This window comes from Gobio gobio, assembly GCF_949357685.1.
Source record: "Gobio gobio genome assembly, chromosome: 16".
Taxonomy (NCBI): domain Eukaryota; kingdom Metazoa; phylum Chordata; class Actinopteri; order Cypriniformes; family Gobionidae; genus Gobio; species Gobio gobio.
Genome location: NC_137109.1, coordinates 36,951,338 through 36,973,403, shown reverse-complemented (window position 1 = coordinate 36,973,403; position 22,066 = coordinate 36,951,338). Strand labels below are relative to the sequence as shown.

Below are 22,066 nucleotides of genomic sequence, written 5' to 3'. Positions count from 1 at the left end.
ATTTAAAACTTTATAAAGTAAAATATCTAGCTTCCGGCGAATTTACGAAGAAAGTGTAACGCCTCTTGCAGTTCAAAACGCTTACGTCTGACATCATCGTCGCGCCAGTTATGCGTTTTGCGTACAAAATATTCAATATCAATGTTTCCATATGGCAATGCTGTACCACTATGGCAAAATAGGTATGTTGCCATATGCTGTACCACAGGAATTGCAGTAATGTATTTATTTATTAAGAATGTTATTATTTATTTAAGTGTTTATTGTAGTATAGTTGTATTTATGTATAAGCAACTAAATTATTTCTTCTTTTCAGAAAGTGAATACAGCAATATTTTACAGAAAGAGCAATAAGAGTACAGAGTTAGCTCTTCCATGTGATGAGAGTGGGGATGAGTTAGCCAAATCTAGTTATTTCACAACTTTCAAAAAGAGGGGAAAACTAGAGTGAGATTGATAACGGCAGTGAAAAGAGAGAAATATGTTAATTTTTACCATCACTCCCTTAGACACTGTATTAGAAACACCCTCACAGCAGCTTAACTTGTTTTTTGTAATTTGATGCAAAAGTAACAAAATACAAAGTATAAGTGTTATAAATGTACATACATTTTTTTTTTTAAAATACAAAAAACTTTGCAGGATTTACAATATTGATGACCGTTAAAACGTGTCATCACAGTCTGTGAAAAGGGTCTATAGGGATTAAATGATGGGGATCTACTTATGTTTGGTTTCCATGAGTCCCAAGTATATAAACATATCTATTTATAAAAGAAATGTGCATTTAAATATAAAAGAAAATCATAATTTTATAGAAAAAATACTTTTTTTGGACCATTTTCCACATGGCAACATTTCCCAAAGTAGGGGAGAACGCTTTTTGACTTTCTCAGTTTGTGTAAATCCACTTATTTTTTCCCACATTAATTTCCCACATGTCTAGTACAAATACAATTATGGGGTTTTGGTTATGGTTAAATAAATGTTCAGTGATATCTTCAAAGATTTGTTTTAATTTTGGTGATGTTTTTGTTGTTTTTTTTATGATTGAAGCATGAATTTCATGTAATAACTTATTTTTTTTGGGGGGGGGCACGTTGTATTTCATTGGTTAGAACATAATGCATACCACAGAGGGTTAAATTATATCTATGGCTTGCTCGTGTACAAAGATTTATTTTATCTATCCCATCCACACCTTGATTATTCTCATTGCAAATTGCCGTCGTAACATGTTGATTCTTATCTTGAACTTGACTAAACCAGACAGGAAATGATTGAGGATTATAGGGCATGTGTTCAGGTTTCCAGGTAAACATTAACTCTCTTTACTGTACCGTTGGTCTTACCCACACCTTGAGAACATAAATCAGCCAGTGCTTATATAATGCGTGACATCACCTCACCCTCCAGAGATAGTTTTTCTTCTGAAGTATACTGCAAACTCTCAGCCCTGTTCCAGCTCCGGAGAGGTCCATCATCATGTTGTTCAGTCAGTGGGGTCTCCTCCTGTGTGTGTGGATGCTTCCACCGCGGGTTTCTGCTTTTAACCTGGACACACAGAACGTGATTAAGAAGCGTGGGGAAGCAGACACGTTATTTGGGTTTTCTATGGCCATGCACCATCAGCTCAAACCTTCAGAGGAGCGAGTGTGAGAAACTTTTTTTTAGTTTTAAGCGAACATGTGATAATTGTTGAAATTACAGATGCTAACTACAGCAAGATTTAATGTTGTTTTTAAAAAATATCCAACAGCACAAACTTTGGCAACACATGTAACATTATGTCAATAACAATCTCGTGCTGCCTCACGTACATTCGTAAACTAATATAAATGAAGAAAATTAAAAATAATTGAATATCCATTTATTAAAATTCATATTAGACACTAATCTGATACGCAAAATCTATCCATCTATATATCTATCTATCTATCTATCTATATCTGATGATATCACTTGCATCTTCAGATTGCTGATTGGAGCGCCTCGTGCTAAAGCATTATTGCCTGTTCAAAATGCCAATATATCTGGAGGTCTGTACAAATGCAAATTCACAACACAACTTGATGACTGTGAACGCATTCCTGTTGATATAGAAGGTTGGTTGTGGTTTACTTGATTTATGTTGTTACTTTAGCGTGTATTTCTCATTTTCTATCAGTCAGGGGCATCACTGAATATTGTAATGATCAAATACTTTTTGTTATGTTTTTTATTTAATAATACAAGCAGTTCAAGTATCCTAAAACTCTCTTTTCTATACTGGCAGCTCGTCCTAAGGATAGGAAAGGAGTAGACTATAGAGAAAACCAATGGCTAGGTGTTCGTGTCCAAAGTCAGGGACGAGGAGGCAAAGTAGTGGTAAAGATTCTGTGCTGTTAATTTCAACTGGCTCTAATTCATTGTGAAAGCATTTTATTTCAAGTTGGCACCTCAAACTTAAACTCTATATTTGTGTACAAATCTTAATGTTTTATAGACGCTATGTGTAATGAATAGGCCTATGCTCTGTAGACTTGTGCCCACAGGTACCAGGATTGGAGTTTTACCAACCAGCGGTTATTGGGCAGATGTTTTGTCCTGGAACAGGACCTTAAATTGGTGACAGATGGAGTGGGCACAAGATCATTTTGTAGGACTCGGGAACCAGATAAGCACAGGTTTGGATACTGTCAACAGGGTCTCTCTGTAGTATTTTCCAAAGACAGCAAATATCTTGTTTATGGAGCTCCAGGAGCCTATGACTGGAAAGGTACTGCAAAGCTTTGTTTTATTGATAATGTTAAACGTCACACTTACAGTAACAGTAACCTATGATTTATAATGACTTCTCCTTTTCACAATTAAGGTATTGTGCACATGGAGCCTGTGGATGACTTCTCTCTAGAGATCTATGAAACAGGAGATCAACATGAGCGTATTACTGTGGACATTAGCAGCTTTTTAGGTGATCATGGTCAACCTACTACCGTGTACCAGAAAATAATAGGGCTGCCACTAACGACTATTTTTATATCGACTAATTTATCGATTAATCTATCGACTAATTTATCGCAATAATTTTCAACAATTTTACTTAAAACATTTAACGTTAATTTAACTTGCAACGTTGGCCTTCAGTTGTGTAGGCCTACTATAAAAAAAGTATAAATGTAAACAAGCCCTTGACAAAAAAATTTAAATGTACAAAATTGTCAACCAACATAACAAAAAAAGAGAATATCAGCAAATACTTTTTATATAGAATAGTGTTGTCACAATACCAAAATTATGACTTTGATACGATACCAGACTAAAATACCTCAATACAGATACTGAATCGATACCATGGCAAAACACAGTTAAAGTAATTGAATAATATGACAGAACTTACTATTCATTGTTTTAGGGTTAAAAAAAACCCTAAAAAATCTCTTGGCCGGCATGTTCCTGCCCTGCTTCACACAGAATATTAGGTCCGGCCCTTTAAGAGTTGCACGGACCAAATTCATTGTAACACCCGATTTCTCATTCAACTCTGTAGACGTTCACTAAAGACATATCCAACTGCGTTTATCCGAATACTCGACAGGACATGCTTTTTTACATATTTTTTACCATTAAAAATAATCCGCGAAACTGGCGTCGCGATCTGTCTGAGTAAAAGGCGTGTGCGCGGCTGCGCGCTCTTCAGGTCGAGCACGTCCCAACCGCGTCGCAATTTTCTGTTGCTTTCTTTTTCCTGAGCTGCGCTTATATATTTGACTGTTCTGCTCAGTGTTGCCAAGTCCGCTTTTTTCCCGCGGGTTGAGCGACCCCAATTATGTGATATTTAGGGAATGCGAATTATAGTAGGCAACCATGTCAAAAAAACACATATTTTACCCCCCAAATGTGATTTTTACCGGAGAAGCCCCCGATGAAACGCGATTGGGCTTGTTTTGAGTAGCAATTTGGCTGGTTTTGTTGTGTTCACACACACGTCCTCACTCCTGCTGTCACACATCGACGCTAATTAGGAAATACTGTTCTTACTAATACAATTTCATATCGTACCCAACTTACCCAGTCGATTAAAAATATTGACGTTGACGACTAATTAACAGCGTCGACACAGTCGATTGTATCGACCAATCGTGACAGGCCTATATAGCCTATTACTGTAAATCTAGATGCTTTCACTTATGTGATGCAGTAGTTAGCAATACATTAGAATACACCAGCAACTATATACAAAAAACGATAAAATAATGAGGAATACATTTTCTTTGAAACATACTTTAACTTTCAGAAGTTTCAATGAGCAGTTATTGAAACTAAACTCATTCTAGTGAGTATTAGTGGACCTCAAGGGAAACTTTTTTTGAAATAAGTATGATATGACTCTTTTAAATCTGGTATCATCTATTTATCAACAGTTTTCCTTCTGTTATTTTTTAGGCTTTGCTTTAGATACTGGGATGAACCTAATGAATGAAGGAGAGCTTAATATTGTCGCAGGGGCTCCGCGCTCAGATCACAGTGGGGGGGTTTTGTTGTTAAGAGCGGAAGAAAAGGCAGATACAAGGAACTTGAAAGCTGAACACATCCTTCAAGGTCCAGGTTTGGCCTCCTCTTTTGGCTATGACCTCGCTGTTCTTGACTTAAATGCAGATCGGTGAGTTTACACTAGAAACAGATGAATAAACAGATTGTAAAATTTCTTTTGTAATCATAGGGCATTATACTGTATAAAAGATGACAATGTCCTTATCGCCTCAGGTGGGATGACATTATTGTGGGTGCACCCGAGTTCTCAGAAAAAAACATGGATGAAGATGTAGGAGGGGCTGTGTACGTTTACATCAACCAAGCCAAAGGACAACGCTGGAGCCAAATCAAACCAGTGTGTCTGTACGGGAAAAAGGACTCCATGTTTGGACTAGCAGTGGCACACATTGGGGATATCAATCAAGATACATACCAAGGTTGAACGAAAGGTTATTTTCTTGCTATAGTCATGGGCCTCAGTTTTACAGTGCATCTGACAGATGATTTTTTTCTGATGAACAGATTTTGCAGTGAGCGCTCCCAATGAGGATTCAGGGAGAGGTCGAGTGTACATATATCATGGTTCAGCTGCAGGCTTTCATCAAAAACCAGCGGTTTGTAAAAGGATTCGCATATTTATAAACTCTTTGAATATCCATTTTTATCAGGTTTGTTTTGCTTTAGATTTAAATTGTATTTAAAATATATTTGTAACAAATTTCATAATATTATATATTATATTTACATAATATAATTACAATATACATTGAAATCATATTGAAATATTATATTATCCAGCGTAATAAATAATGGCAAATAAATGTTTGTGTGATCCACAATGGGCTTGCCAGGTTTGCGTAACAAAACCAGCCCAATTGCTATTCAAAACCCAATCACAGTCGAGACTATCCCATTCCGCTTTTTCAACCCGTAGCAACAGTGTAAAAGGCGGAAACTGATGGGAAGCCCTAATGGGAGCAGTTGATATGATCATGATTCATTATAGAGATCTAGTGAGGCATTCTGCATTTAAAACTTTTTTAAAGGGACTGTTGAAACAATCTCTGTTTATAGGTTTTAGATGCTGGAGACCATGGTATCAAATTGTTTGGCTATTCCTTGGCTGGAAACATGGATATGGACGGTAACGGCTATCCAGACCTTGCTGTGGGTTCACATTCGGATACTGTGCTGATTTACAGGTTAGATGCTTCCCACTCTCTTAAATCTATAGATTTAATGTTGATCAGATCTTTTGCTAGCCTGGTCCTACCAGACTCTCCTACATTTCATTTGTACAGAGAGTCTGGCCACTCTCCATTGAGTTGAAGTTTAAAACTATTGGATCTACCCAGAGCCACTCTGGATCTGCCATAACCAATCGCTAACGTTTGGTCGTGACGTATGTCATCTCAAACTAGCCACTCCCTCTGTTCACTGATTGGACCGGTTAAAATTTGATCGGAGAAAACCAGAGAATAAATATACTGCAATCCCAGACGGAGTACTGAAGGAAAATGAAAATGGAGCCGAAGTACATATGAGGGCGAAGCCAGGCTAATCTTTTGCATTCATATGAAGTGATAGAATAAACAGACACCCCAGACTATAAAAATACCTTCATTAAATATAATTCCGTTGGATCTTTACATTTTAGAATAATAACTGAATTACGCTAACATACGTAATTATATTAATAAATAATTAATATGTTCTTTTCTTTTAAGGGCTAAACCTGTGGTAAACATAGAAAAGACCTTGACATTAACACCGAATATTGTTGACTTCAAGGCACAGGACTGCAAGAAATATCCATGGTGAGATTATATATATTAAAATTAGAATTAATTTGTATTATTATTATTATTATTTTGAATCCATTTTGAAAATCTTTCAGCATTATTACAGCTCAGTCCTGTTTCACTTACACTGCCCAGCCACCTACATACAATCCCAAACTGAGTGAGTCCATTTCCTGTTCCCCATACTGCATGCTTAAATATTAAAACCATAATGAATGTCCCACAGCAATCTGTATGAGTCATTCCAGCTGGGTGTGTTTGATTAGTTGATCTAACTTGGCAAACAGATTCTTGTCAAAGCTATTTCTTCACAAGCATGTGAATTGCATTTGATGGTCACCTTTCTGTAGGGATCGAGTACAAGTTAACGGCTGATACAGTGCGCAGAGAGAGGGGTCTTCCTTCACGAGTGGTCTATGTGAATTCTGAGGCTGCGCAGGGAGACCGGCAACTGCCTGGCCAGGGCAAACAAGAGTGTGTCCAGACCAAGCTCAGGCTGCTGGTACTATCAACTCACATGTCGATTTGCTGGTTTCAAGAACTAAAAGTGGGAAATGTATGATTCATAATCATTGTACTGTGTTGTAGGGAGATATCCAGGACACGGTGACCAGTATTTCCTTCAGCCTATCTCTTTCTTTGCTATCTGATAATCCAAAACAGACATTCAGAAACCTCCCTGACTTAGAGCCAGTTCTGAATGCTCTACAGGAAAACACAACCAAAGCAGAGGTATATATCACTCCCTTTATTGCTGTAATATTTGTCTCGTGTCATGTCTCAAACATGGCTTTCTTTACCACAATCCTCTTATCTCCCAGGTCACATTTATGAATGCCGGCTGTGGAAGTGACAACATCTGCCATAGTAACCTGCAGCTTCAGTATAGCTTCTGCACCAAAGACCAACAACAAGAAATATGTGACCCTCTAGCCATGTAATATCATTTTATTTTGCTTGTGCAAGATTTAGAGCAATACACTACTGTTTTAACAGTTCAAAGAGCACGTGATTGATTATTTGGCATGCAGTTCATATAAAGCTAATGTTTTATTGTTGTAACTGCAAAACATGTACTGACAAATCAGGAGTTTAACTATATGAAAATCCATGAACTGCATTAAGTTATAAGGCAATGCAATTAGCCTATTAGCAACATATTTGGCACATGTTTGGTCTTGTTGTAATATAGACTATAAGTAGCCTGCCTTGGAATTGCTGAATTTGGGTGTATCTTTGTGTGTTGAAGGGAAAATGGTGTTCCTGTCATTTCTCCTGGTGATGAGAACGTTGCCCTGGAGGTAACCGTAACCAACATAGGTGGAGAAGATGCACACCAGAGTGAACTGTCTCTGATGTTTCCAGAATTTCTACACCTGTCATCAGTCATGCCAAAGAAGAATAGTGTGAGTGTCCTATTTTGTGTCATTTTGAGACTTGTACACTCCAAAAATGTGAATGTTGGAATTTTAAGTGTCAAGTTGTTCCAAACAACTGTGTAAAGTTAGCCTAGAAATCTAGACGCACCCTAGCAGCAGCAAATGTAATTTGCAGCCAGGGTCGTCTAGCAATTCTCCGTTGGCTTGCGAGCTGGAAAAACCAAACTCTGGTCAGGCCAATCACATAGTGTATGATAGAGTTGCGGCGGTTCCACGTGCTACTTGTAAACAAAGAAGCTGGCGAACAGTGGTCTTTCGAATCGGCTTTGGCCGCAACTCTGGAAGACTTGGAGTTACGTTTTTCTTTGAGAAAAGAACAAAGAACAGCACTGAAGTCGTTCTTAAAAAAGGAAGATGTGTTCGGAGTTTTGCCAACCGAATACGGCAAAAGTTAAATCTATCAACAAGTTCCGCTTCACATTCTTTGTTGCTCTGGTTGGTTGTAGCGCTATCCTATTGCGTGCAGAGGGAATTTGAAAGACAACCGCTTATCCCGCCCCTCGGATTGAGCCCTGCTAATGGTGTGTTCCCAGACCCAACATCTTGATGTGGGTCTGGCTTGTCAGGCTAGTGTAAAGTAGTTCCTAAATTAAGTTGAATGCACTAAAGAAAGTTTAAGATAACTACTAGTTAACAATGGTACATGTTAGCAGCATGCTAAATATAGGTTGATTCATTGTTTTGGTTCATACATTTTAAAATGTTGCTCATTATGATGTAGACATTCTGGGCCCTTTTCTAACAATCTGAGTGCATGGTCTGAAGCATGGCGCAGGCGCACTTACTGTAGGGTGTATCCGAATCAACATTTGCTAGTTTAATGATGAAAAAGAACAGCCGGCTCTCCAGGCTCATGCAGTCTCTGAATGAGTCATGGGTGTGTTTTGGGAGTAAAGTGCAATAAACCAATCAGAGTCTCACCTCCCATTCCATTTAAAGGCATAGTTCCACCAAAAACAAAAATTAGCCCATGATTTACTCACCCTCAAGTCATCCTAGGTGTATATGATATTCTTCTTTCAGACGAATACAATCGGAGTTATATTAAAAAAGTCCTGGCTCTTCCCAGCTTTATAATGGCAGTGACTTGTTGGTTCGTTTTAGAAGTCCATAAAAGTGCATCTATCCATCATATAACTGCTCCATATGGTTCCGGGGGGGTGAATAAAGGCCTTCTGAAGCGAAGTGGCGCGTTTGTGTAAGAAAAATATCCATATTTAAAACTTTATAAACTAAAATTACTAACTTCCGGCAGTCAGTGGTACGCAAGTCGACTTATGGCGAAAGAGTAACCCTTTACGCATGCGTATTGATGGATGCAAAAGCGCAGAGGATAGAGCAAAACAAAACACCGGTCATGAATTAAAGTCTAAAACAAGAATTTTTAAAGAAAAATGGAGGAGAATTTCGATATAAGGTAAGAGGGGCTTGAGTTTGTTGCCCAGCCCTATCCACGATAGGCGTCAAAGCTTGTGATGCTCCTGTACATCGTGTCAGGGGTTACTCTTTCGCCGTAAGTCGACTTGCGCACCGCTGACTGCCGGAAGCTAGTTATTTTAGTCTATAAAGTTTTAAATATGGATATTTTTCTTACACAAATGTGCCACTTCGCTTCAGAAGGCCTTTATTTATAGTTGACTTCAAGGCACAGGACTGCAAGAAATATCCATGGTGAGATTATATATATAATTTTGTATTATTTTTATTATTATTTTTAATCCATTTTGAAAATCTTTCAGCATTATTACAGTTCAGTCCATTTCCTGTTCCCCTGCTTAAATATTAAAATCTGTAAATCTGTAAATCAGCAATCTGTATGAGTCATTCCAGCTGGGTGTGTTTGATTAGTTGATATAACTTGGCAAACAGATTCTTGTCAAAGCTATTTCTTTGAACTTTTTGAAGCATGTGAATTGCATTTGATGGTCACCTTTCTATAGGGATCGAGGATGCTCCTGTACATCGCGTCAGGGGTTACTCTTTCGCCATAAGTCGACTTGCGCACAGCTGACTGCCTGAAGCCAGTTATTTTAGTCTATAAAGTTTTAAATATGGATATTTTTCTTACACAAACGCATCGCTTCACTTCAAAAGGCCTTTATTAACACCCCGGAGCCGTGTGGAGCAGTTATATGATGGATAGAAGGACTTTTATGGACTTCAAAAAAGAACCAACAAGTCACTGCCATTATAAAGCTGGGAAGAGCCAGGACTTGTTTTAATATAACTCTGATTGTATTCGTCTGAAAGAAGAATTTCATTTACACCTAGGATGACTTGAGGGTGAGTAAATCATGGGCTAATTTTAGTTTTTGGGTGAACTATCCCTTTAAAAGGCAGTTGTGCTTGCACCATGGCAGAATTTGTGAGCGGAAAGACTGAACGCTTCTCCAGAGAGGATTCTTTTATTTTTAATATTTAAAAATGTTTGTGTGCTGCTGCGTGTCCCTGTGTGTGTAATAAGCAGAATGTACGTGCGTTGTGTACCTGCATATAGGCGCATATTACTAACGTGCCCTTTAAATAAAACAAATATTGTGCTGTTGACTTTAAACCAGGTTTTTGTCGATCAATGGCGCAGTTGTTTTCAGTTGCCTCAAAATAGCAACGTGCCAACAATGCGCCTGAACACACCTCGTTTTCGGACCCATGGGCGAACAGATGGGCGCGAGTGAATTTGCTATTTAAACAACATGGCGCTGGATGTGAAAATGAAAACTGTGTCAAGCTGAAACTAGCAAATTTCACTTGCGTCGCACCTGGCGTCGCATTGCGCCGGGTGTATGATAGGGCCCTCTGTCTTATATTTATTATTTCACTCACTAAACACTGACTGAACAAACACTTGTCAAGGAAAGCTGACAACACTGGTTCACTATTTCAAGTAAATCTGCTAAATTAAGTTCTGGGCACTTTTTTTTGAGTAACGAGATGATACATTTTTAGTGTACATTTTGCATATACTGTAGCATTTTGTTTTTTTAACGCTGTGCAGGTGACCCAGGTGAGGTGTAACCCCAATGAGAATAAAACACAGGCTGACTGTCAACTTGGAAATCCTTTTAAAAGAGACTCGGAGGTATGAAGAGTAATTAAACATTTCTCAAACCATCAAGCATGTTTTTGATATATAATCAAATCTGTCAGCCTCCTAATCTAGGTTCTTTTCAACACTTTCAGGTTTCATTCTTCCTGATACTAAACACGGAAAGGCTTTCCTTGAAAGTTACAGGCGCTAATGTGACTATGTCCCTGAAAACGTAAGAGTCTAGTTGTAATGGTGTCTTAGCTTTAACAGTTAATCAACATTATACGTTTATAGTGGCAAAGTATAAAGTGCAAATTGTGTGGGTGTAGGTGTGTGTGGGATGTCGCCACAAGGTTAGTAATACCATTCATTTTTTACCTTGTGGGGACATATTTTGGACCCCGTGAGGAAAACGGCTTATAAATCATACAAAGTTTTCTGTGATGGGTAGATTTAGGGGTAAGTATAGGATTAAGAGATAGAATATACAGTTTGTACAGTATAAAAATTATTATTCCTATGGAAACCCAACATGTGTGTACGTGTTTGATTTTTATTTATTTTTTTATCAACAGGATCAGCATTCAAGATATTCCAATAGTTGTTGCAGAAGCGAAAATTATCTTTGAACTGCATCTGAACATCACTGGGTAAGTCTTATTAATTGTTAAACAAAAACTTACAATACCATTCAAAAGTTTGCAGACAGTAGGATTTTTTCTTTCTTTTTTTGAAAAAAAATGTATACTTTTATTTAGGAAGGACGCATTAAATTGATCAAAAGAGACAAAGATTTCAAATAAATGCTGTTCCTTTTATAAAAAAAACACAACAGCAACACAACTGTTTTCAGAATTGAAAATAAAAAGAAATCTTCCTTATTATTACATAACAAAACAGAATAAAACTGCATTTATTTGATCAAAAATACAAATCATACTATATATGTAGAATATATGTGTGATTTGTATTTTTTAAGCAAATAAAGGCAGCGTTTAGTGAGTATTAAGTTATTTTATAAATATTGTGTTGTTCTCTTAATAAGAGATTGAATGCTTATCAGAATGGTTGTTTTCTAATGATGTATTTTGTCTTTGTAGTCTTGCTAAACCTTCCCAGTTGTTCTTTGGAGGAGAAGTGAAAGATGAAAAAACGATGAAATCAGAAGATGATATTGGCTCTTTGGTCCAGTATGAGTTCAGGGTTGGTGTCTCTGTCCCCCTAATGTTACAGTGATTCATTTCTATGTATTATTATTCATGATCATTAATCTTAATTTAATCTGGTTTAACAATTGCTATGGAATAAAAAATGAATGGTTATAATTGCCTATATTGTAAATATCTATACCTCCAATCAAAATAAATCAGTAGCTTATCACTAGAGAGAGCTGTTGCCTTTATGTCTGTAAATGTACAGTATTTAGCAGTATATTATACTACAATTAAAAGTCTGTCGATTTTGTGCTTCTTGTGCTTGTACTTTCTATGTCAGATTTTTAACATTGGTCGGCCCCTGAAGTCCTTCGGTTCTGCAGTGCTGAACATTCAGTGGCCAAAAGCAACCAAGGAGGGAAAATGGCTCATGTACCTTGTGCAAATCAGTGATCGAGGAAAGAATATTATTCACTGCACACCATCAGAGGCTATAAACCCACTCAGACATATCAAGGTAATTCCTTCATGGGATATAAAGGTAAATAACTATCAATTATTAACATCGGCTCCCACCGGTTCTACTTTGCAGCTCTCTGTATTTGATGAATGATAAATCCTTTAGACTCAGACACAATGTGACTTCTGGCACTGTGGGCGAGGTCGCTGATGTTATGTGCTCACTTCTTAGGGGTCATCCAGAGGAAGGCGTGAACTAGAGCATAAACCAGGCCTGGAGGCTCTTGCCTCCACTACTGATTTTTTCCCCTTTTTGGGCAACGAAAGAAAGTATAAAATTCTGGTAATTTCACTTTACACATGACTTCATTTCATTACTATCGCTAGTTTTATACTAGTATCATGTGACATATATCAAAGCTTTTCAGGTACTTACCTTTGTCTCTACCTTGTCCCTATCTATACCTTTCATGTTGCCGCCCCAGACATGTGCTGACGACTTAAAATGTGTGGAAATAAAGTGCCCTCTTGAGGCAGTGGACAGCACAGCAGGCATTGTTCTTCATGCTCGCTTATGGAACAATACTTTTCTTGAGGTACACTTGCTGTCATTCTTTTCTTTTTCTGCACTATAAAGGTGATGATACACGAGGCAAATTTTTTGGAGTGATGTTGCTTGGGCACTTTCCCATTGAGAATGGGCAACAAATTTCTATCTGGATACTTTAAATCAGTCGTGGGTCTCACCTGGTTACCCGTTGACGGCAACATTGCTCAAAGTGTTGCCCTGTGTATCATCACCTTAAGACTCTGCAGTTACATTTGCAGAATGAATTGACATCAATTCAATTAAATATTACTGAATGTTCATTGCATGTAGTAGGAAAAACAACTCAAACGGAAAGAGTTACTAGAATTTTTATTTTAAATTCAAATGACTTTAATTACAGCATTTCATTTGGTTTAGTAGCGTATGTGTAAAAATTATGATTGCTCAGTCTGTGTTGATTAATACAGCAAAATTCAATGATTTGAAAGCAATGGTAGCTTGTGCATGTATGCTATTGCCAGCTAATAATTAACAGGAGATTTATTTGAATCAACTTTGTCCAACTTTCAAATTTCAACTACAAATGTATTTGATTTAGAAATTGTTTTTGTTAGAGGCATTTTTCATGATTTGGGTTCATTTGTTGGGTTTTACAGTGTGAGCATAGCTCAACAAATGTATAATAACTAGCTGATTATTGATGAGATGGCTTCTTTTACAGGAATATAACTCCTTGAACTACTTGGATATTGTACTGGATGCATCTCTGACCCTTAATGGGACTCAGGAGAATATTGGGATTCAGACATCCCATACCAAGGTAGATTAGTACTTAAAGGGTTAGTTCACCCAAAAATGAAAATTCTGTCATTAATTACTTACCCTCATGTTGTTCGACACCCGTAAGACCTCCATTCATCTTCGGAACACAAATGAAGATATTTTAGTTGAAATCTGATGGCTCTGAAAGGCCTCCATTGGCACAATGCACGGTTCACTCTCAAGACCCTTAAAAGGTACTAAAGACGTCGTTACAAAGTCCATCTCACTAAAGTGGTTCTAAAATAACTTTATGAATCGGCGAGAATAGTTTTTGTGCGCAAAAAACCCCTAAATAACGACTTATATAGTGATGACGATTTCAAAACACGGCATCATCAAGCTTCGAAGCGTTATGAATCAGTGAGTCGAATCATGATTCGGATCGCGTGTCAAACCGCCAAACTGCTGAAATTTGGCGATCCAAACTGCTTCAACATTTATTTTGGCGATCCAAATCTGCCATCAGATTTCAACTAAAATATCTTCATTTGTGTTCCAAAGACGAACGGAGGTCTTACGGGTGTCGAACGACATAAGAGTAAGTAATTAATGAGATAATTTTCATTTTTGGGTGAACTAACCCTTTAAGCATATATTATATTATATATATTATAAACAATTTTGATTTATTAGTAGTAGTGATTTAAAAAAAAGAAATAATAATGTGTGCATCGTATAGGCAAATCTTACTCAGTATTTTTATGACTGTTATAGGTGAAGCTGACTGTTTTTCGTGAAAGTAAGCCTGCCTTGCTCAGTCGAGTCCCATGGTGGGTCATTCTGCTCAGCATACTGACAGCACTGCTGTTACTGGCTTTGCTGTTTTACCTGTTACGGAAGGTAATGTGACCCTCATCATACAATAACTAAATTGGAAAAAAAAAAAATAATTAACAAGATTTTGAAGCAATTAATACAGTTACATTTTAGATTTTAAAAAAAAGTGTAATGAACCATTGTATTGTTTTGTGCTCCTCAGTTTGAATGTTTCAATTGTGGAATGTGTGCCAAAGAGAAGAATATTTATTAAGAATCTATCAAGAGAGGAGCTTATGACCAAACAGGTGTGTCTTCTCAAAGATGGACAAAATGACTTTTTATTTTTTTATTTTTTTGTACACACTGTTTTTTAATGTTGTCTGTAAATAAAAAGAATGAATTACTACATAAGTGATCTTCAAACAACAGGCGTCTCACAAAAAGTTTGTTGTATCACTAAGGACAGGTGATGCTACTCAGCACCTTTTCCATTTGATTAACATTGTTCATCTTATAATGTTAATCATAAATTGGAGTATTTAATGCAGTGAAAGAACAAATTACTTCTACATAGTAATGTGTGCCGTCTGTACTATTATAAGTACAGTAATATTCACTTTTGTAATGTGATTTGTCTGTAATTCTGGACGTCTCATGGAGAAGGTGGGGGGGTGCTCAGGAACATCCTCACTGCAGGTGTAAAGATGAGGATGGTGCCAAGCACAGAGACAGTGAGGAATGCCCAGAGAAAAATCCTGTCCAGCACCTGAGCCACAAACTTCCAGTCCTGTACTACCTGCAAGAGCCAAAGAATATTCACTAACACTTTACAATAACGTTTTGTTTGTTAATATAAAGTAACAATGAAAAATACTTCGAAAGCAGTTAAAAAGTCTTAGTTAATGTTAATGTTTTTTAATGACCCTTCAAAATCAAGGAAATTATATTTTTTAAATGTGAGGGAAGAACAAAACACTAAACTTAGTTAAGGTATTTATCTGATAAAATTATTTGTTTAAAAAAAAAAAAAAAAAAAACCTACAGCTACAGGTTTTTATTTTATGCACACAAAATTGCATAGAAAGTGAAAAGCTCACATTGACTACAACATAATCAGCTATTAATATTGTGTTGGCTCTTTCTTGTTTTTTTTTATGTTCATAATTTCTTTGCATGATAGCCTGGCCAAATATTATCTCAGCATTTATTAATATATTATTAAAATCAAATGTTGTATCTGTTAATATTATTTGCTGGAACAGTACTAACATGAACTAACAAGGAACAGTTGTATTAACATTAACAGAGATTAATCAACATTGTAAGAAATAATATATTTTCTGGCCAGAATATATTTCAGATATATGGTAAATAAAGTATTCAGTGCAACTAAAGGAATAATTTTTTTAACTGAAAATAGTTTTATACATTTTTATTTAAGTGCCAAAATATACTACAGAATGTTCTTCAATAGAAAATACATTTTCAATTTTAAAATGCAAACACAAAATGCATTTTTTTAATATATTTTGGACAAGATAAATATATTTAGATACACTACACTACTGTGGCGAGGTTGACGAGCGAGAGACGTGGGAGGAGCGAGCGAGATTGAGAATGAGCGTCACCTGTGAGGCACACCGGCCTCGAGTCCTCTCATGAGGGACTACGGAGGCATATAAGGACGAGCGACACTAGTGAAGGACGAGAGAGGACCAGGCCTGGACTTTACTTGGTGTTTTGTCGCTTTTACATTCATTTTGTGTTTGTTATTTTATTAAAGGCTTGTAACGTTCGCCGGTTCCCACCTCCTTCTTCCCATAACTACAAACTCTGTTACATTGGTGCCGAAACCCGGGAGGAAGGAGAGACATGCTGTCGGAGAGCCCTCGCTGCTGAGGGGAATCGCGGTGCTGAGGAGTTCGGGCAGCGCGGAAGAGTGAAGGCCGCGAGTGGCTGCCCGAGGCGGTGGTGCTGGAGCGAGTGAAGATCCAGTGGGACTGAGAGCTCGCTGCCGTGCCCCTGGGTCAAGGTGGGGTGGCTGCCGTCCTAGAGGGAGCGGAGGAGTCGCCAGCATTCGCCTTGGGCCGGAGCCTGCTGCCGTCCGCCATGTTGGGAAGGAGCAGGGAGCGCGGGACTTGCTGCCGGCTGCCCTCAACAGGAGGAGGCACCGGAGGAGGATCGAGCCGTCCACCGAGCAAATAGTACCATCGCATGGCACCGCGAGAAAGAGCCTCTCGGCAGGCAGAGGATCGAGTGGCAGTGTGTCAGGGAACCGGACCAAGCTTCTTCTTTTTTTCCTCTCTCCACTCTCTCGTCCTGTCGCTGTCTGTGTCTCCGTCTCCCGTTTCTCTCGTCTCATCTGTCCATACCCCCAGACGCGGGAGACACAGAGATTGGCCCCCGGGGGGGGGAGTAGGCGCTGTCTCGGGTGTACCCCCCGGCCTGCGAGGGGCGATAGGGGTATGTGGCGAGGTTGACGAGCGAGAGACTTGGGAGGAGCGAGCAAGAATTGAGAATGAGCGTCACCTGCGAGGCACACCGGTCTCGAGTCCTCTCATGAGGGAGCACGGAGGCATTTAAGGATGAGCGACACTAGTGAAGGACGAGAGAGGACCAGGCCTGGACTTTACGTTGTGTTTTGTTTATGTTTTGTTATGTGTGTGCGCGGCAGTCGTCCGTGAGGGGCTATCGCTTTTACTTTCATTTTGTGTTTGTGAATAGTAGTTGTAACGGAGTTTGTTGTTATGGGAACTGGTGAACGTTACAAGACTTTAATCAAATAACAATCTTGAACTTTTTCATGTTTTTGAAAGAAGTCTCGTATTTTAGTGGCAACCATGATAATATATTTTTTTTTCAGGATTCTTTTATGAACGGAAAGTTGGATATACCAGCTTTTATTTAAAATAGAAATCTTTTATAACAATGTAAATGTCACCTTTTGATCAGTTTATTGAATTTTTGCAAAATAAAAGTATTTATTTATTTGTTTGTTTGTTACTGAACTTAAACTTTAGGGTATATCTAAAAATAGCTTTATTTCTATTAATATTTGCAGTCATTCACTTTACCTTTATCTTGGGACATTTTCAATTCCTTACCTCTCGAATAAAATGCTCTTTCTTAATGTGACTTGAGATGTAGCGAACCGAGTTGGTGGCTTGCTCCAGCATATTAATCAGAGCCTGACCGTCTCCTTCAGGGCCCTTCTTGTTCCTGGGCTTCAGGTCAGGGCTGTGGGGCTCCAGCTCTGGGTAGTGGTAGCGGTCGGTGTTCCCCCTCATGCAGAGCAAATGCGGCAGTCGCTGGAGGAACAGTGTACGCACCCATGGAGACATGGGGTGGTAAGTGGATGAAGAGCGATGGTGTACGTTGATGACAAACACTGTCACGATGATGGAGAGAGTGACAAAGATCATGATAAAAAGCAGGTACTCCCCAATCAGCGGGATAACCTTAGAGGAAGAAGGGATGATCTCCTCGATGACGAGGAGGAAGACGGTGAGAGACACCAGGACCGAGGTGGAGAGGGAGACTTTTTCCCCTTCATCAGAGGGAAGGTAGAAAACCAGCACGGTTAGGAAGGACAATCCCAGGCATGGAAAAATGAGGAAGAGTGTGTAGAAGAGAGGAAGACGTTTCAGGATGAACGAATATGTGATGTACTGGTAGAAGAGGTGGCCATCTCGTCGGCTTCCTCTGAGCCCAGTCGCACTGAGAATCTCCCATTCGCCGTTATCAAAGAAGTCACTTCGGTCCACCTGCTGGTTGATGAGCACAAGTTCAACCATGTTCCCATCATATGTCCAAGAGCCAAACTTCATAGAGCAGTTCTGGCGATCGAACGGGAAGAACGTCACATCCATGGTGCAGGCTGATTTGTAGCTGGCAGGGGGGGTCCAAGTGATCATGCCATTGTACCTCACAATGACTTTGGTCATAATTGAGCCTTCAAAACGTCCATCAGCACTAAAAGAGGACAAGAATACATTCTTAATATTCCAAAATGATTCATTATTGTTGTATCAGATTGCCACACAAACTTACTTCTCGTATAAAACAATATCTGGGAGCCAGATGCTCTCTGACGGGACTCTGATAGAGGTGATGCCACCATAATTCTCAGGGTTCCATCGCAGTTTATAATCCAGCCATTCCTACAAACCCAGATTATAATTTTCAGTTTATTATGACAAACATGTCCAATTTTTTGCTGTTTGTTTCATTACTTTACTATTGTCAATGTCAGGTTTCATTCACAGAGAGCTGCTGATTTAGTCTTCTGCATCATATGCATTTTCTGTTATTTTTCAATAATGTTGCTAGAAACAAGCATTTAGGTTTGGGGAATTGTTTTTAATGACCCTACAAAATTTGAGGAAATTATATTTTTAAATATGAAGAAAGAACAAAACACTAAACTTAGTTAAGGTATTTATCTGACAAAAAATGTTGTCCCAAAAAAGGAGACATCTACAGCTACAGGTTTTATTTTATGCAACAACAATAAAATGCATAGAAAAGTGAAAAGCTCACAGAAAAAAAATATACATTGACTACAACATAATCAGCTATTAATGTTTTGTTGGCGCTCTCGTTTTTTGTTGTTGTTTTTTTTCATAATTTCTTTGTACGACAGCCTGGCCAAAATTGTTATTATTATATAATTTTGCATGTTTCATTGCATTATCACAAATAAAACAATTGACTCCTAATAAAACTATGCAATATGCTTCCAAAATCTTTAGCAAATGTAATAATCATTAATCAAAATAATCAATTGAAAAAAGGGTGAAGATGTCTATTTTTCTAGGCTGGAAAATTACTTTTGAACAACTACTAGAACAACTATGATCACTATTATTTGTCAAAACCACATTGAATGCATTGTTAAATTATTTAATGCAGCTACAACCAAGTAAATAATAAAAATCGTAAAATAATCACATTTAAAAAATTGTAAATAATACAAATGTACAACATTAAAGTAAACTGTTGAAGATTAAAAAATAGTATTATTAATTTAAGCATAATTATTAATATTTTAATCAATTCCTCATTAACCAAACTAAATAGCAATGCGGAGTACAAATGTGTCTATAAAAAGGTGAAAACTTGCTGTTACCATATACCAGATGATACTGAAAATGTGCAATTTTCTAATAAATAATAATTTGTCATATTAAATTATACTTTTGATTTGAATACAAAATTAATTTACCTGCATACAGCACTTTTTTTTACTTAACCAGACAAAACATTTTTACAGTGATGTTTGAGGTTACCTACCTGCCATAGCCACACATTAGTAGTCATGAGTTGGTTTTTCTCATCCTAAATTCATAAACAGAGAAGAAAGAAAAATAACAACTGAGATATGCATGTATATGTGAGATTCAATATATGTGATTACTTTGCATAACTCAAAGTCTAAATTCTAGTGATTGGATTCTAATCATTTCTAAAGTCTGTTGTAATGCACAATAAACACAGCACAAAGATTAAAACACAGGATTATATTATCTATTTTTCTTGAGATCATGAGACCGTTGAGGGTGCTGAGAGGGATGACCGGAGTCCACATAATAATAGATGTCTTTATTTATTTTCCATAGCCCTCAAAATCATTGGCTATATATTTTGATAAACGTCCAGCATAACCACTTTTACAGCCATCGACTCTGAATTACGAGGCACTTGGGCACCTGTGCCTTCAGGCAGTTTTTAAAGCAATAATATCAAACAGGCACAGCTGAGCTCTTGTCAAGTAAATCAAATTGCAAGATTTACATGTAACAAAAGTAAGTTGACGTCATAATTTTTTATTATTATTATTGAGAGGAAGAAGTAGCCCTAATGGCACACTTTATTTGCGTGTTTATTATTACTCATTTGTTTTGTCGACACGTTAATAAAATGCACTTCGAAGCTGACCGATTTCACAAAGGACTGCCAGCATCATACAATGAAGCAGGTTTTACACATAGAGCACATTATTTGCTCATTCAGGCTCAAATAATCTTGGATGTGCTTGCAATCACATGAGATGAAATTAATACCTGCAGTATTTGCTGAGCTTAAAACAGGCTGAATTCCTATCAATTTAGTTTGTAAGATTTAATCACAAAGGGAACTTGGTACACTGATGGATTTGTGTGGAGCACACTGTTAAAAACAGGACGGCTCAATGGATCTCTGCACTCTTAATAATTCAGCCTCCCATCATACGAGTCTTCTGAACAGCAAAAACCTTTCAGAGAGAGAGCACGGCAATATAAAACCAGGAGAATGGGGGGAAAAAAGATGGAGGGGAGCAGCAGCAAGGCAATTTTTTCTATATATAGGCTCTAAGCACGCATGTGCCTCTAATATACGCCTAATGTAGAGAGATGTATTGGCTTCATAAGGCAATGCCATTCAAAACCACGGACAGCTCCAGCTGCTGTATTTCAGCACCATGGACAGAGACCATCAAACTAAAGCCTCCAAAAGGAGTATAAAAAGGCTGTATGTTTGTCTTACCACATCCACTAGCTGAGATATCTTCAAGCCAAAGCGAACCCTCACAGTGTGGTTTGCATGCAGAACAGGCCTGACCCAGCGCTGGTATCCCTGAAACAAGTCCCTGAGCAGAGCATCTTCTCTTTCTGCCAGAGATACAAACTCTCTAGCTGCGGAGTATGACCACACACACACAATTATTACATTACATTACTGATATAACTTCTACAGAATGTACAATCAATGTTTATACTACTATCTCAATTGATCAGGTATTAATGTTACCTTCTAACAGATACAATAATAGTGTTCTTTAATGAACTACTAAACAGTCCTGTTATTAAAGTGAGAGTCATCGAGACTAAGTACAAGTGTAATGACATACACACAAGGACAGACCGAAACCAGACACTTCAGACATGGCAGTCAGCAGAAGTCCGCTCACTGCGTCCTCCACAAATTGTTTACTGACCTCAACTGAGGACAAGTGCACTCACTTAGCGAGCATATACAATAAAATGGAATCATTAATCTATCTATAATGATTTTTTTATAATTCGTAATTTTATTGCTGACACAACGAACCAAACTTTGTTCAACGACTCATTCAAGATGTGGTATGCAACTATGCAATGCATAAATCATTCTGATAATAAACATAATTAGCGATTTTCAAATTGATTTCAGATAATAAAGCAACTCATCTCTTTAGTAAAATTATTTTTAGTCTATAACTAATAAATAAAACAACAAATAAAAATATTGGTTTGCACTTACCAGGCGTGGTGGCGATGATGCTGGTAAACAGGGTGAAAAGACCAATGGCTGCCAACGTCATCTCGGGAGAAAGTATTTTATATTGGCGGGACACCAACTAAAACAAATTTGAACGCATTAATTGCTCTTTCAAAACAACTTTTCATAGCAAATCAAAAAAGTTTGTAGTTGTTATGTTCTATGAAAACTACACGTTAAAGCAGTAAAAGCAGAGGATGGGAGCGACTCACTCCCAGAAAGAATCCATTCAGGGGCGC

General features: G+C 37.8%; 2 protein-coding genes across 3 annotated transcripts; one reads left to right on the top strand and one right to left on the bottom strand.

The window, feature by feature from the left end:
* Positions 1–1,485: 1,485 nt before the first annotated feature.
* On the top strand, positions 1,486–14,618 carry itga6l (integrin, alpha 6, like; the record flags this gene model as incomplete). The annotated part of the gene is made up of 24 exons (XM_079839266.1): positions 1,486–1,655; positions 1,975–2,105; positions 2,276–2,367; positions 2,521–2,758; positions 2,855–2,953; positions 4,426–4,642; positions 4,747–4,952; positions 5,038–5,133; positions 5,597–5,717; positions 6,243–6,332; positions 6,413–6,477; positions 6,668–6,819; positions 6,906–7,049; positions 7,139–7,254; positions 7,567–7,723; positions 10,752–10,835; positions 10,937–11,016; positions 11,360–11,434; positions 11,885–11,987; positions 12,279–12,455; positions 12,630–12,740; positions 12,883–12,993; positions 13,669–13,767; positions 14,484–14,618. The coding sequence occupies 24 exons, from the start codon at positions 1,486–1,488 to the stop codon at positions 14,616–14,618; spliced, it is 3,069 nt and encodes a 1,022-aa protein (XP_079695392.1).
* A 266-nt stretch (positions 14,619–14,884) lies between these two features.
* On the bottom strand, positions 14,885–22,066 carry chrnb3b (cholinergic receptor nicotinic beta 3 subunit b). 2 transcript variants are annotated; one of them, XM_079838780.1, is made up of 7 exons: positions 22,040–22,066; positions 21,810–21,906; positions 21,054–21,202; positions 19,821–19,865; positions 18,579–18,688; positions 17,633–18,500; positions 14,885–15,324 (listed from the first exon to the last, which is right to left on the bottom strand). In XM_079838780.1, exons 2-7 carry the CDS (start codon positions 21,868–21,870, stop codon positions 15,181–15,183), a joined length of 1,377 nt encoding a protein of 458 aa, XP_079694906.1. In that variant the 5' UTR covers positions 21,871–21,906; positions 22,040–22,066; the 3' UTR covers positions 14,885–15,180. The 2 variants fall into 2 exon arrangements, with proteins under 2 accessions (XP_079694906.1, XP_079694907.1); XM_079838781.1 differs by lacking the exon at positions 22,040–22,066 and having other exon boundaries at positions 21,810–21,882.